The sequence below is a fragment of the Megalops cyprinoides genome, chromosome 8, assembly GCF_013368585.1.
Source record: "Megalops cyprinoides isolate fMegCyp1 chromosome 8, fMegCyp1.pri, whole genome shotgun sequence".
Taxonomy (NCBI): domain Eukaryota; kingdom Metazoa; phylum Chordata; class Actinopteri; order Elopiformes; family Megalopidae; genus Megalops; species Megalops cyprinoides.
The window spans coordinates 4,751,029-4,766,598 of NC_050590.1; the positions used below are offsets into that span (position 1 = coordinate 4,751,029).

The 15,570-nt window shown below is 42.6% G+C and overlaps 1 protein-coding gene across 1 annotated transcript in view; it reads right to left on the minus strand.

Annotated features, from left to right (window-relative positions):
- The window catches only part of LOC118782079 (protein unc-13 homolog C-like), a 105,530-nt gene that overhangs the window by 43,418 nt on the left and 46,542 nt on the right, over positions 1-15,570 (minus strand). The window contains exons 17-18 of the mRNA XM_036535326.1: positions 8,612-8,745; positions 6,481-6,566 (exon numbers count right to left, since the gene is read on the minus strand). Coding sequence (XP_036391219.1) covers positions 6,481-6,566; positions 8,612-8,745 — 220 coding nt within the window. The remainder of the gene's footprint in view (positions 1-6,480; positions 6,567-8,611; positions 8,746-15,570) is intronic.

Here is a 15,570-nt window from a genome sequence, read left to right on the forward strand (position 1 = left end):
GATGTGGGAGCACACCTCCAAGTTCAGTGAAATGCTTCCGGGGCAGAAAAATATCACTTGTATCTATATGTTGGTTACCTTACATAGCATATGTTTTCACTCTTTATCTTTGTAGCCATGTGTTTCTATCTACCACATGGAAGCAGCATAGTGCAAACCAGAAACCTAACGCCACATACTGGGCATAGTTGTTATTGCACTAAAAATAGCTACCCGATATATCGCAAGGGCTATATTGCACAGCCCTAGTAGTAATCTCGACAAAAAACACAGGTGCATTCACCTATTACATTACATTATTCGAATTAAGCAGACGCTCTTATCCAGAGTGACTTCCATCAGTTTTTTACAATGTTATCCATTTACACAGCTGGATATTCACTGAGGCAATTGTGGGTTAGGTACCTTGGGTACAGCAGCAGTGCCCGGTTACAAGACCTGCTCCTTAACCAGTATGCTACACTGCCGCCCCTATTAAAGCAAAGTTCATTTGATGGCCTAGCGCTTCATCACATACTTAAACAGATTTTCAGACCTAAGGAGACTGCTCACAAATCTCTAATTTGTATCTGACCGAGGCAGACCCTGCGTACAGAGGAATCTCTTTAAAGAAACAACACTCATTCCAGGTGTGCATTAGAACAGGTGCTGTGTCCATACAAAAAAAAAATCCCTCATGATCAAATCTGGCGTTAACCTTAGCCCTAACTTGACCTGCATGTATACAAAGTGCACTGCTGTACAATGCCCAAAAGAAACATGCACCACCACCGGCATATATTACACTGTGAAGCAATGCAGCTGACAAACCATGTAATGGCCAAATCCATGCTGAGTATTTATGCTACGTACAATACATAGAAAACATACAATATACAACATACGTACATTTACATAACAACATATAAAAATATGTATGTGCAATATATAGAAAATGTAAGGGGATGGATATCCAGACAGACAGTTACCTGCTACACTCTCGGGCACTGCCCTTCAGACCCCGTGGATTTAGTGCCAGCAGGTTACCTCTGAGGAGACACACTATCCCGAGCAGAGCCGTCCGAATTCTAATCTCACTGTCACAGATGACAGGCCGGCTCTGCCTCGGTGAAATAAAAGCAGGAGTGACTTATTTGTGCTGGGTGGAAACAGCTGAACCGTGCGGAAGATGCCGTATCTCCTCACTCCACCCATGCTGTCTGTAAAAGCCATAATCCAACTGAGGAGTGGATGCACCGGTCTGAAATTCACAGTAGTTTCACCACAGGTTTGCAGTGGCAGGGAAATATTGCTAGGTAGGTATCTGTACTATTGTCACATACATATTATTTTGGTCATTTTATTTGAAATTATGGATTAAATGCTTTATTATTTCTTTGCTAGCTATCTGACTTTGTTTTACACTTGAAATCAGTAGCTATTAGTAGGAACTATCTAGAGCCACACCTCAGTGCATTCAGTATATACCTACAGTGGCCAGCGGAATAACAATGTCAATGTGGAGTACCTACCTATCAAATTAGCTAACTTTACCACTAGGGGTGAACTTCACTGATAGGCTTTAGACCTACCTAATCACCTATCTAAAAAGCCAGCTAGCAAGCATATATCCTTTTCAAAATCTTGTTTAAATTACATTATTATTGGTCATTATCTCTGAGGCACCATGTGCTGTACTTTAAAATCATCTCCTTGTTTAGCATAGGGTTAAGACAGACTGTGACATGTCCAGTTCTTGGTGTCAAACTGCATTTCAGTGAAGTTTATATCTACTTTAGTGAAGCAAAGTGAAGTCTTGCCTGGCTAAGCACATCGTATCTGTTTTGTATGTGACTGTAATCAACAAGTCTGATGATTTACACCAAGTGCAAATGGCATTTTCTGATAAAAGCACATACTTTGATCTCCAACTGATATTTTAGGGAGGAAAACCACTGCTGTTTGTTCGAGGACATGATTGTGTGTAAACCAGAGTTCAACTCCATTTCTGCAGTGAAATTGGAGTGCTTTTGTACTTCAGTTGGATCTGATGCGAGCCGCTCTCAGGCCAAGGCAAAAGAAAACGCAGCACAAGATGCCTTTTGAATGGAAATCCCAGCTGTTCACTTACATCGCTCCACCTCCTCTATGACTAATAAGGATGACTCAAACACTCATGTGTGCATGCAGGCAAGCTCTCTAACATGCACATGAGCATGTTTATATGCATTTATTAAATCCCTTGTTTTTCCACTAATCCAGCAAGGAATTACAAAATGACCTCAGAGGACCTGAGGGAAGTGTGCCTGACGTCAATCAAGACTACACTCCATTTGTGTGTGACTGATACTTCCAGCCAAGCAGTTCCCCTATGTCTGGGTGATGCTGAAAGCCTTTTGATCATCCTAAATCAGTTCCTCGACAGACACAAAACGGGAGACAAAAAAACAAGGAACATGATTTGATGTTTTGGTGTAACGCATATTTTTGTCCTCAGGCAAACAGTTTTGTTAGCGAGTCTATCAGGCTGAACAGAAATGAAATGACTGAGAAAAGGGGGTGGGGTGGGAATGTGTGTGTGTGTGTGTGTGTGTGTGTGTGTGTGTGTGTGGGGGGGGGGGGGGGGGGGGGGTGGCGTGGCACTGCAGAGATGCTGACAAACATCTATGCCACGCTGTTACAAAGCCTAGTGGGAACCATATAAAGATGGACAGTGTGGGAATGGGAATAAATTTCTGGTAACGGACCACTTCCTGTCAGTAGACAACTTATTTCTGCTACAATGACCTGGACAAGGGTGTCTTAATCAGAATGGACAAGAAATGTCTGCTTTCTGTTCATGTCCACGTGTGACGATGGCATCATTTTTATTGAATGCACTTCACTTTCTTGTCATAAATCTGATCCTTTTCCTTGTAAGAATTAAACTGATGTAAAAAGAGAATTTTTGTATAATACCAATATAATAATATTTGTATAATAATGACAGGGAGCAGCATAAGTATTGATATCACACACAAATCCAAATTATGTCCGTAAACACAAATCCTCTCATGCTTTTTGATATCACATGAGAGGATTTGCATTTTTATGTACCATTACAAGTAGAATATCTATCAACTTGCAAACAAGTTTTAGGGAGTCAGCGGAGAGGACAATGTAACTTTGCAATGCATCCCACAGTTGCTGTTTTTCTCCAGGCTGCCACGAAGGTTGTCCTCACGACTACATTTTCAACGGATAAATAAGGAAGTGTGAGGTCATCTGATTGGTCAGATATTCAACCAGTCACACACCATCACAGCAAAGAGCACTTCCCTAGCCCTAAAGCACTAAGGGAGCTACACAGAGGTTCATTTCCACTGACGGAGCCACGACCCTACACTCAGACGTCATCTGACAACAGCAAGGACAACCTGAGGTGATAGCCTGCCACCTTGAGTTTGTGTTGCTTTCAATTCCCCTTTGACCTGTCAAGCCTATGTATTTAATGCAAGACAGAGAACGCCCAAGGCCTTTTGTACAACGTACAGCAGAGAGTGTTTCTTCTCAAAACGCTTGTGGCTGCAAAAATTACGAAAAAAAAGAGAAAAGAATGAAACTCTTTTTGAATGCAATTGAATTTTGGCTCTCTTCCAGAATAGCTGAATAGGCCTTGATTGAAATAAAGCCAAGGATAGAGGCATGGCTGGATGCAGTCAGAGCAAAGACATTAATACGTTCTGTAGAAGTGGGACTTGCTTTAACACCGTGCCCGTAATCCCAACGGTGAGCCTGACTCCTCTGTCGGTTAGACTTGCAAACGCAGTCAAAGATTTTGACAGTGACAAAGCTATTGAGGTTGCTCTTTCATGGAGGCAAGTTTAAAACACTGCTGTAATTCTATTACAGTTAGTCTGGCACACAATGACTAATAAGCCCCAAGAGCTGAAAGGGGCACATGTTGTACATGAAACATGGGGATTTAGCAAGCTGTCCTTCACCTTTCATAACAGGCTTTCTGCCCTACTTATTGTTGTACTGCAGCTGCACGACCTCTTTACAAAAAAAAAAAAAAAATCACACACGTTGTCAGCTGTCAATCAAATCAGTACCCAGTTTTGATGAGAATGTAATCATCAAAACCTGTATCTTCTTGGAACTCTGCAATATGGAAGCGTTCATTTCCCTGTATAAACAAATATGATAGAAATGACATTATGAAAGTGTTGCCATGATGACCTGTATTTCAAAATCAGTCACATTCTTACTGTTCTTCCCTGAATATGAAACTATATTATAATCCCACTAGAAAGCAGCACTCAGTTACAGAAACAGGCAGCCTGATTACAGAACATTCAGTGGTGTAACAAGGATGATATTTACTTTTCCTGATCCAGGTGGGTCAAGTAAGAAAAAAGTGTGGGATCCTACATTTCTCTAGGGAATTACAGAGCTGGGTTTTCCAGCACAATTTTTTTTGAATCTTCTTATCTTTTTTGTTTTACAAATAAAATCTCCATAATACAGCATGTGAATCAACATTAAGCTTGTGGGATATGCCAAAATAAATAAATGCAAATACAAAATGGTCTTTTGGAGGAGCTCAAATATTTAACTTCCAGACAAAAAAAATCACGTACGTACACCAGGGGCTGTGGCTTAATCAGGGCCCTCAAATCCCCAACAAAACAAAATGATACCAGACCGAATGTTTTTAACCGCCAGCTGAAAATATCCCAAACCAGTCAGAGGGAAAGCTAGTTGGGATGCAATATCACAGACTTGTTTTTCTTGATTAAGCTAACCATTCCAAATAACTAGTGAAGGAAGTTATCTCTCTGTGCCCCTGGGATATTTTTTTATTTTTATTTATTTATTTATTTATTTATTTTGAAGAAACACAGACTGGTGTTCTCCCGGTGCTTTGGGGTAATTGGAGGAGGCGTTGCAGTAAGAGGGATCTCCATCCTCATGAACCATAAGCCTTGCATACTGCACTGAGGCAGGGATGTCAGCTCGCGTGGCAGAGGACAGAGCTGATGATTCGCTTAGAGGATAACACATGAACCGCGTTCAGGGAGAGAGCTGTGGCGGCTGAGAAGGTATCCGCACTCGGGTTCACGGTGTCTGTGTACGGCCTCGTCAGCGAGATGTTTTGGCCGGGGAGATGTGAACGTCAGCGCTTCTGTGGCCATAAATAGAAGGGTTGGAGCTCACCTTTGGGTGTGCGCACGTCAGTGTGTGAAGCGCGAGTGCTATTATTATCCTGGCACCTGGTTGCCATGGCAACACTCACACGTTGCTACAAGGTAAATGGCCACAGTGCTCCGCAGGTTAGCACACCAATGCCCGTCGAAGGCCCTCTCACTGTCCACAGCTGGTGGTGGCGACACAATTCATATCACAATTTGTTGAAATTTACAGAAGATTGAGAATGCCATTTTGTTTCCTGCTTGTTGCAAACCAGGTATTCTCCCTTGATTCCCAGGAAACTGAGATGCAGAGGTATCCCAGTCATTCACAGTTGCTCCCTTTCATCACCTTGTAAGCTGTCTGGCGTTTCATAATGTAAAAACATACGCAGCTTAACAGCTAGAACAGGCCATGCATCTTAACAAGGCTTGCCATTCTGCCTATGGCCTAGAGTGAACCAAGCCTTGTATCAAGCCTATTCTTAAATTATGTTCCATTCATTAATAACTCTTTCCTGACACCACTCTGGATGAATAAATCTGAACACAAGTCAGAAGTTTATCTGAGATTAAAAAAAATTATTCGAATTTGAGTTCCATACCCCATGGAAGGGAACTGATGTACAATCACTTGTAATGTGCTTAATGTGGGCAAGTGTAGCCAGGGGACCCAAAAACCAGGTCAAAGTCACTTTAATTAAAAGTGAAATGGAAAGAGCTCCATACGGTCTCACGTCACCTCAATTTTCTTCACGGTGTCTTTTTCTCGTCGGCTTATAGAAATACAGATTTGTGGACCTAGATTTGCATCCCATACATTCAAAATCAGTTCGGGGCTGTCAGGGTTTTTGATGAACGCAAGCTACGTTTCCTATCAGGGGAATCTATCTCGCCCTGTGAATATTTAATGAGACTGAGAATGGATGAAAGCCGTTGTGCCTTTTACATGAACCCAAGGCCAGCAGAATCCCAGCCCCAATGCATCTTCACTGTGGGTTCATTAACATGCTATTGCTGGGATCAGTGTTTAATCTCAGTGGAAAAAAAAAAAACTCATCAATTCAAACAACACAGTTTCTTCGCTTGGAAGCTATCAATTTGGAGGGGGAAATACATTGTGCTGTAATGCAAACAGACTCACAGCTAAACTGGCCATAACTTAGATCACCTAATTAAAGAAGCAGCAAGACGAGTCAGCATTCTGACAAATCTCAGCTTCTGAAACAGACAGCTCAGTTCAGCTCTCTTTGTAACAGACATGCAAGCACACACATATGCACACGCACATGCACACACATGCACACACACACGTACACAGAGCACTGACCTTCCATTGCGTACTTCATATCCATAGCAAAGAGGTTCCATGTGATCTCTGCACTGATCTTTCCCATGTTCAGCTCTTGTGGGAACCTAGAAATAAAGTTCGGAGATCAGACTCACTTGATGCCACTGATGTGATAGGCCATTGGCTGTATGCCTCTACACTTTGTATTCTACACCTGTGGGTTCTACTACAATGCAAGTTGCTCTGGATGAAAGGCGTTTGGAATCATGACAAAATGGTAAAATTAACATCGTTATAAACACAGAAAAACATCTTTGGATAAAACTTTATTATAAAATGATCACATACCACTGTAATAATATTATAATTACACTGTTATACAATGACCACATTCAGTACTAACTAGTAGGTGACAGAACTTTGTGCGATTCTAGTTTTACACACGTCACACCTCCACATTCTACCTTAGTTATTATACAGTGGTTACATAACATTATGCTGTTATTCACACCTTAAAGTATCATAAAACTGTTATGCTGGTATTAAGGGCAAAATAGGATAAAGTGTTAGCCATTTTTGCGTAATACTCTGTCAATTCAAGATGATGCATTTAATTTGAATGAAAGTAGGGGGACAGCCTCCTTTTGATGATGGATATACTGGAATATTTATTTCACATGCCTATGGATTGGTTCAGCTATAAGTCATCAACTAAGCCTTCTATGAGTTATGGGAAACCATAAATAAATAATGTCTTTTCCAGATTATCTCAATCTTCCTCTAAATAGTTCAAAGACTTCACACACTAAAATAAAGGCTTATCGTTCTGTTTCTATAGCAACGTGTTTTCCAAGCGATGTATTGAAATGTTTATTAATAGCTTCATAATCCATGAGATTTCCAGCAATCCTCCTCCACCTATGGAATTCTTAAAAGCTGTCAGGATAGGTGGGGTGGGATGTCGTACAGCCAGGCTCAGGATGAAAGCTTATACGTGAGTGGACTATATTACAAGATAATGCACAAAAATATAGCTAAATATTTCTTTCGCTTGTCATTTTTGGTTATTAATTCTCTGGCTCAATTGATTACCTACGTAACTGACATCCTTTGCCTTCAGGGGGCAGTATTATCCTGTCACATGACAGTGTCCCTGTGGCAACAACAGATTCTTCCTGTTTCATGGTGTCAAACTCCATTCTGGATGACAACCCCAAGGAAACGTACATCTTCAGCACTCCTGCCCTATTCAATTTTAAAGACGAACTTGGACGTTTGGGTTAGAATGGAATGAGCCATTTCATATGTAGATTTATATTTAAGGCCTTATAAATAATTGCCATCTATACAGCGGGGCCACTGCTGTAACATACATTTACTCCGGCAGAAAGGTAGCATTACAGTAAGTCACTGTGAGCTGGAGGGCAGCGCGAGTTGCATCTATCGCGCAAGCTATCATCAGAAATCCAGCTGCACTGGTGCAACAGGTTCACGAATCTAGAAGCAAGCGTGTGCACCGCCTTGTTTAATCTGCGGTCTGAAAGCACAGCCCCTTGCTCTTGAGTCACGCTCTGAGATTGAGGCGTCTCCTCCGAAGTCCATTAGCACCAATAGGGCACGAGGCAAGCCGTTCATGAATATTGCATGCGCATTACAAAGATAACGGCACATGTGAAAGGAAGCTTTGCACCTAATGTATCAGTGTTAGCAGTATCTGATCCATAGCCCCCCCCCTAGCTCTTCGCTCCCCACTGTGAAATTCCAATTTAAATTAAAAACATCACTTATTTCAATTCGATTGGTGGGTACATACTTCTCCTTTGACCCTCTGGCAGATCTGCAGACCCTCCACTGTGCCACAGCCATCTCCGTTTCTGCTACACTCTTAAGGTCTTGGCTCTCCTAAATAATTCACGCCCCCCCCCCCCCCCCACAACTAAATCTCCTCCATTAAATCTTCTGACACAAACGCACACACAGCTGGGCCGACAGGGCCGAACCGCCGTCGCTTTCGAAAGCTGCACTGTGTTTGCTGACTTAACGCTACGTGAGAAAAGACTCGTTACTGGAGACGAAACATCCCAACGAGCCTCAATCTAAGGACGGAGAAGATGGGAAAAAAAACGAGGACGTCGCTGTGCAGAGAGAGAGCACTGTAGGAGACACTCACTGATTGATCACAGGGGTGTACGCCGTCCTGTCCTCGTCAATGACCGACACCATCAGAGTGATGAGCTTCGGCCAGAAGTCCAGATTCTTGATTGACGGGCCCTGCTCCTCGCGTGGGATATCCTGCTTCTTGGCCTATCAGAAAGACAAGGAAGGTAGGGTAAGAAAGTGTGTGTATGTGTGTGTGTGTGTGTTGGCTTTAGGACAGTGCTCCACAATGTACCAGAAATTAATAATTTACCATCAGTGAAAGACCTAAAGTAGACTTTTTGAAAATGATTTTTTTTTGCAGGCACGCTTCCTATATTTTATTCATCGCCTGGCATAATGTCTTCATGAGAGTTTAAATGAGAACAGTCCTCCTGGGTACCTCTTTAAACAGCAAACATCTGCCCTTCTCCTTTCACTAAAGAGAAGTGGAAGGAAGAAGGCATCAGAGATCTGAATCACAGCTCGAGATATATCCTTAACATATTTAGACATTCTATTTGCTGTGCTGACGACAAGATGCTTAATATTTCAACGCTCCGGTTTGTAGAGTAAAACTGTGCTCTGTGATCCTAAATCCAGGCCATGCCTTAGCACCCTTTGATTGGTTCACATCCCTGTCTTCTTTTGAAGCAATTGCAAGACTCCATGCTATGCGCTTTTCTGATCAACAATAAGACCACTAAGATAAAGTGACAGCCATGCCAGATGTTGTCAAGGTGTTGAACTTGTGGCTGTGCGATTGAAAATAACCCACAATATGAGGACGGAACAAAGGGTTCCTCTAAGTGTCTCGCTTCAATAAAACATATCCTTGTATGAAACATAACCTTTCAAAAAATGATTCATAAATTCATGAATTCTCTTAGGCTAAAACCACACTCTTTGGTACTTATTGTACAAGAGGGCTTAGTAATGACAGGACTGTGAGGTCAGGGTTTCATATACATGGACGTTTAGTGTCATGCAGAGAGAGTACAAGCACAGATATTCTATATTTTGAGCAGATATTCAGCTGCTACACTCCTTCCAATCCTCCCTACTTCCTTATTTGAGAGGTTCAAGTTGGAAAAAGAGAGGTTGCTTGTGCTGTTTGCATTGCTATGCTAGCTATGGATGCTCTGTTTCAGACCACACCCATTCAAGGGAATTCATAACTTGCCTGCCAATCAGAGCAATTACAACTTCAGCAATGGCAGAGAAGGCATTTTCAAGCGTTGACTATCAATACGTGGAATCTGTGGGCTGCATTTACACACATCATCTAAACCAGAACAATGGAAAATCTACCTAACTGCAGGAAAATGGGTGTGACCACAGGTGTGGCTATGTGTGTTTTGAAGAGAGTAACTTTGGAACAGTGCAGCGGCCAGCACAGAGCTCCAACATCAGCCTGACCAATCTGACCATCTTTGGGATGAGCTGGAACTCAGCATCAGGGCAAGCACAAGGTGGCCCTCTATAGTCATGGAGCTTACTAATGCTTTACAGGAGAAGTGGCGCACAACACCATCAACTTTCTACCAGAAATGAGTAGCCAGGCTTCGATGACGTACTGAAGCAGTCATTAACACCAAAGATGCAGACAAGCTATTCATTTCTTGTAATAAAGACACGTTTTATTAATTTTATCGACCCATGTCCCGTGACTTTTGGTAGGATAGTGTATATCCCCTTCCTACTTCACACTAACATCTATCTGAGTGACCCAGAGGAATGCAGCCACAACCAAACTTCGGCTTGTTTTGTCTGTAGCTGAATTTAGCAGTGACCTGGGGGGGGGCATTTCACCATGTCCATTCACATCACAGCTGTTGAAAGGCTTTATGTAATCACAAGGTAGAGCCTCAAGGAGAAGTGGAGAAGTAACTGCCCCAAATGTCTGACTGACTCACACACACACACACACACACACACATACACACACTCGCAAACACAGATATGCAAACACACACACACACTCGCGAACACACACACACATATACAGATACACAGATATGCACAGACACATACCTCTTGCTGTGCGTATAACTGCTGGGCTCACAGTGGTTTTAAGGGCGCGGCCACAGTCCCCCATATCTAAATACAGCCTGGATGGATATTTATATACGATGCAAATCAGACAGCAAAGGCTGTTTACTGTGACTGCACCACTGGATCCTCCTGTGGGATCCTGTACTTTAACTGCTGTGGAATGACTGAGCAAGGTGAGCATTTGTTCTGTAGCACAAAAATGCTGCAGGTACATTTACACATTTACAGAGGCCTAAGGAAAAAAAAAAGACCGGGAAAGGCTCTCTGTATAGTAATACATTTCTCCCCTGTTATCTAAATTGCTTCACTGATATTTCACAGCAGTGACAAGTATGCATGCGATTCTGGAACATGCACACCTCCTGTTCTTTCAGATATCCTCCTAATCTCACTTGGGGGCTGTGGTTGTCTTTCGTTCTGAAATACTGCCTTCCCCTCAAATATCCTGTCAGTCACCCACATATTCTCCGTCTCAGGCAAACAGATTTCCCCGGCCCAGATGTTATCAGCTAAGATGCTGCACTGGTGTGCAGTTCTCATCTCAGGTACCCAGTCACCAGGAGGGACGGAGTGCAATTTTTATTTGGCGGGGATTCCATTCATGTATCAAATAATAGGCTTTCAAATATTTAAGGGCCCTCTGCATGAAATAGGCCCATACACTGTAATTGGAGTAATCAGAGGGGAAAATTTGTGAAAAACCAAAATCATACGTGCGTACCCAAGCACAAGCGGCCGAGTTAGGTTTTTCGATATCCAGTGTATGTCAGAGGCCTCAGTGACCACAACCTTTGACCCTATGACCTGGAAGTTGTTAAGTTTCCAGGGAACAGTGTCACCATCATTGTGTGTTTCAGGCTTTTTAAAAATCCATGCATCCAAATGGCCAAATCAGAAACCCCATTTATGATAGATGGTGGAAAGAGAAAAAATGTACTACTTTGCTGAATGTTAAAACATAAAGAAAGAGAAAAAGACCAAAAAAAGCTTCCTGTTTTTATGTGTGCCAAACAGACATCTTTCAAAATGACTTTTGACATGATATGGTAATAAAAAATAAATATGTGAATAATACAATGCCTAAAACAATGACATTAACAACAGCCGAGGGACAGAACTGGAAATTTGCAACTTTGGCAGTGAAGCGAAGCAGACAAATCCAACCTCATGACAGATTCTGTCTGCGCTGCACAAACTGAATAGCCAACATCAGGATCCCGCTTCCTCCTGCACAAGTTTGTGGCAGCACGGGGCAGTAGACCAATAACAGTTCCCTGTCTTGTATCAATTCAAACACCTCCCAAAGAGAGGAAGTATGAATAGGAAATACTGAATGCTACATATCCAGATAGCTGGAACCTTTCTAACTGTACACATTAAAACATCTGAGACTTGTCTGTAAAAATGGAGCATTGCTGAAATCAGCTTAATTGCAGGTACTGTTCAGTTTGAATAATGAAGCAAACAGCTTGACGGGAGAAGGATCCAATATGAATCGCGTAGCGCACTGTACATTTCACCTTTAAGTCTCTGTTCAATCTAACCTCAATATGCATTGCCCTTAAATCCGAAGAAAAAGTTTAACAAGTGAAGTAGATTTGTAACTTTGTATGAGTTTGGTAGTTGAAATGGTAGATGAAATTACGGAATTGAGTGTGAGAGTGGGTAAAAACAAAACGCTTAAAATTTGTAACTCAAATGTGAGGACAAAGTGCATCACATTTCTCCCTGAACTAAAGCCTTAATGACGGGATGAATACTGTAAGAGTTTCCCCCTTATCAGTCCGTACCACGCATTTCTTCAGTACAATTCTCGGATTGTTCGTTTGTTTGTACTGAAATAAAGCTATTAGACGAATGACTTCTCCAGTGTGCCTTGACTGAAGGTGCTTCACTGAGATTACAGTTCCTTCTCCTAACAAAGCAATTACGGAGATTGGGGTTTCAACGGGTATCTGTTGGGAGCCCTGAAACACGTTGCCCTGGGCCGAAAATACAATGAGCCATGAGAGAGACAGATTGATACACAATATGGAGAGGTGTTAATCACTCTCTGCTAACCAGGAAATATTTGCCTTTCCACGGATTCCGCCACGTGTGGGGCGTAGAGTGTCTGGGCAGGACATTATAAATCACCAGCCAAAAGGCAGTGATTACAGAACTTGTTCTCCGCCTTAACTGAATTCCACCAGACAGCACTCGGGTTCTTTTGGGGATGCCAGTGAATCTGCCTGGATGAAGGATGAAACATGCACACCTGCACATGCACAGAGTCATGCACTCACGTGCCTGCATGTGTATTGTAGGTGTGTTCACCACTAATGTTGATACAAGCTGACATGACATAATGCCACCATACATGAAATTGCCTCCCTTCCACCTTTGTGGTCAAAAGTTGTCACCGTCTGACCCCTTAGGTGTGTCCTCTTTCACACACTTATTTCAAAAATGCTAAATTGACAGTTTCCCCTACGTAGGAAGCGGCTTTCTGAACCAGGAGAACGGATAAAATCTTTTTTTTTTTTCCCAGTCTCGGGCAGTAGTCTTCTATTTGATGTGTTTTCCCTACCCAGCGCCAGCAATGTCATATCAGTGAAGCGTGCCTGTGAATATAGAGAATTTCCCTCGCGAGCCACACAGCCCAGAGCCATGTTTCCCAGGCCCTCACTGCTAATGTATTCGAGAAGTAGACTGGGATTCCAGAGGGGTGATTCTCCTCTCTCCTATTTTCCTCTTTTCCTTCCCACCTCCAAGCAGCCTCTGACTGCTCATTTGGGCTTCTACTATGCCCCTTCCCCGGCGGAATCCTGAGTGTTCTTTTTTTTTTTTTCCTCATTGTGACATAACATGCCACGGCTTCTGGATGTAGAGTGCAACGGTAACATTTCATTTTCTCAGTGAGAACAACGCAGAAGACAAGACAATACACTGTGTGACTAAGATTAATCCTCTTACCCAAAGACTTCTACAGCAATACATTTCTTCAGTGCACTGGAACAATAAGTATAAATCCCGGTGATTTTTTTTTTTTCTGAGGATCTTCCAGAAAATTCCATATCTCCATCTTTGGACAGGGCCTTGTTTCTCCCTCACTAATGACTGATTACGGTTGAAAGGCTGCCTTGGCAGGGTCAACAGAAAGCTAAACATTAAATATTAACAATGCAGGAAGGAATTCACACATATCCCTATGCATTTCCAAATAGAGTGACACTTTTAGAGCACCTAGGAGAGTTGCCTCCAGACTTATGGCCCTTTTTCCCTGGGCAAAATGTCTGCTTGTTAATTTACCAGGCTGCTGTTTTTTCTAACCGTATTGAACTTAAGTGTAATTAGTGGGAGCATCTATCCTTCACATGAAGTAATTGCCAATACCCCCTTGGGCTGTGTGGTCAAACAGGGGACAGACCGAGTCCGCTACTCTTCTACAGATGCACAATGGTACAGTGGCAAATTTCAGTTGATTAGCATGCTTTGTTGAATAATCCAAGATATATCCCTCTGCGTATGCATTATTTTGTCCGATGTACGGTGCAATCGTCTTGCACCGTGACATAATCCCTTCCGTGCCTGGCGCCTTTGAAGTGACATTAATGTGTTCAAAATTTGGATTTGGAGATACGCCTGTAAATGCCATTGTTTCGCTGTACGCATACACCTAGGCGCAATATTAATACGATCCCCGCCACCGTGTGCTTCCGAGGTTTGGCAATACCTCTCTGGGATCTGAGAGACTTTATCACGCCAATCTATTCCGGTCACACTCTATATGGGAAGGTGGGCCACAGTCTTGTGTGAACAACAGCATGCAAACACACAAATCCCACGTCTGTGCAATGACACGCATAACTGTGATTCATCTCGTCCATTATGGGGAAATATAAGGCCAGGCCTGACTGTGGGGGGGTGAAGCACAAAGCTGATTAAATCATTAGCTCTACCCCCCCCCGGATATTTCAGAACAGTTTGATTATGAAACACACAATCCACATATAACATGGTAGGTATCTATAAAAACATGGCAAAACTGCCACAGTGTGTAATACTACTACACCACTAGAGCCAAGGGGAAGGACACCTCAAGGAAGAGGTAAGGTTTGAAAGACACCCTGAATGGTTTCTATGAAAAATAAAAAACAAAAAGTACACTTGTGCCAGACCTGTCAACTACAAAGCATTTGGTTTCCCCTACTAAGCTTTTATAAACCCGTTAAGAACTGTGAGGAATTTAAAATATCTACTCAGTTATTGGTATCCAATAAATGCCAAACTAGTTTAAAGCTCCAAATAGACATGCATGTCAAATGATAGCCGGGAGACTAACTTTAATGTTCAGAGAACAGGCAGATTTGCCCTTTAAGGGCCTGGCATTACTTAGCAGGGTAGCATGTTGGGAGTGACATATCTAGTCTACAGCTAGCATAAAGCTATTGTCATGCTAAAACTCTGGCGATTAAGCTGAAGCCTGTATATAGTGTGTAAACCGGAGAACTTTGGCGTAGTTGTGTGTCTCCATTATTCATCGCCATTCTCTGAGGTGGCCCAGCCAAATTTCACCGTGACAACAGCAACTGGCAATGCTAAACCTCAGCGTGAACGCACCAATCAAATCAGAAACACCTCGTGTGAAGCTCGGCCTCTGCCGCTGATGTTTTGAGAGCAGCCGCTGCAGCCACAGAGTGAGGTGTGGGAAAAGCGAGGCATTATGCACGCATCCGTTCTCTCTGGCTGGCCTTCATGAACCTTCATTTGCAGGCCAGCCGTGAACAAAAAAAGCACAATTACTATAATGTGCAGGGCAGCTGGCCTGCCCAGTCAAAAAAAAAACCGTCGATTTTGATCTTTGTACAACAGAATAAGTCTGAAATTTACCGCTGGTCTTATCCGGAGACAATGATGTAGGAACAGTACCTGCACATGGGTACCTGCTTACCAATA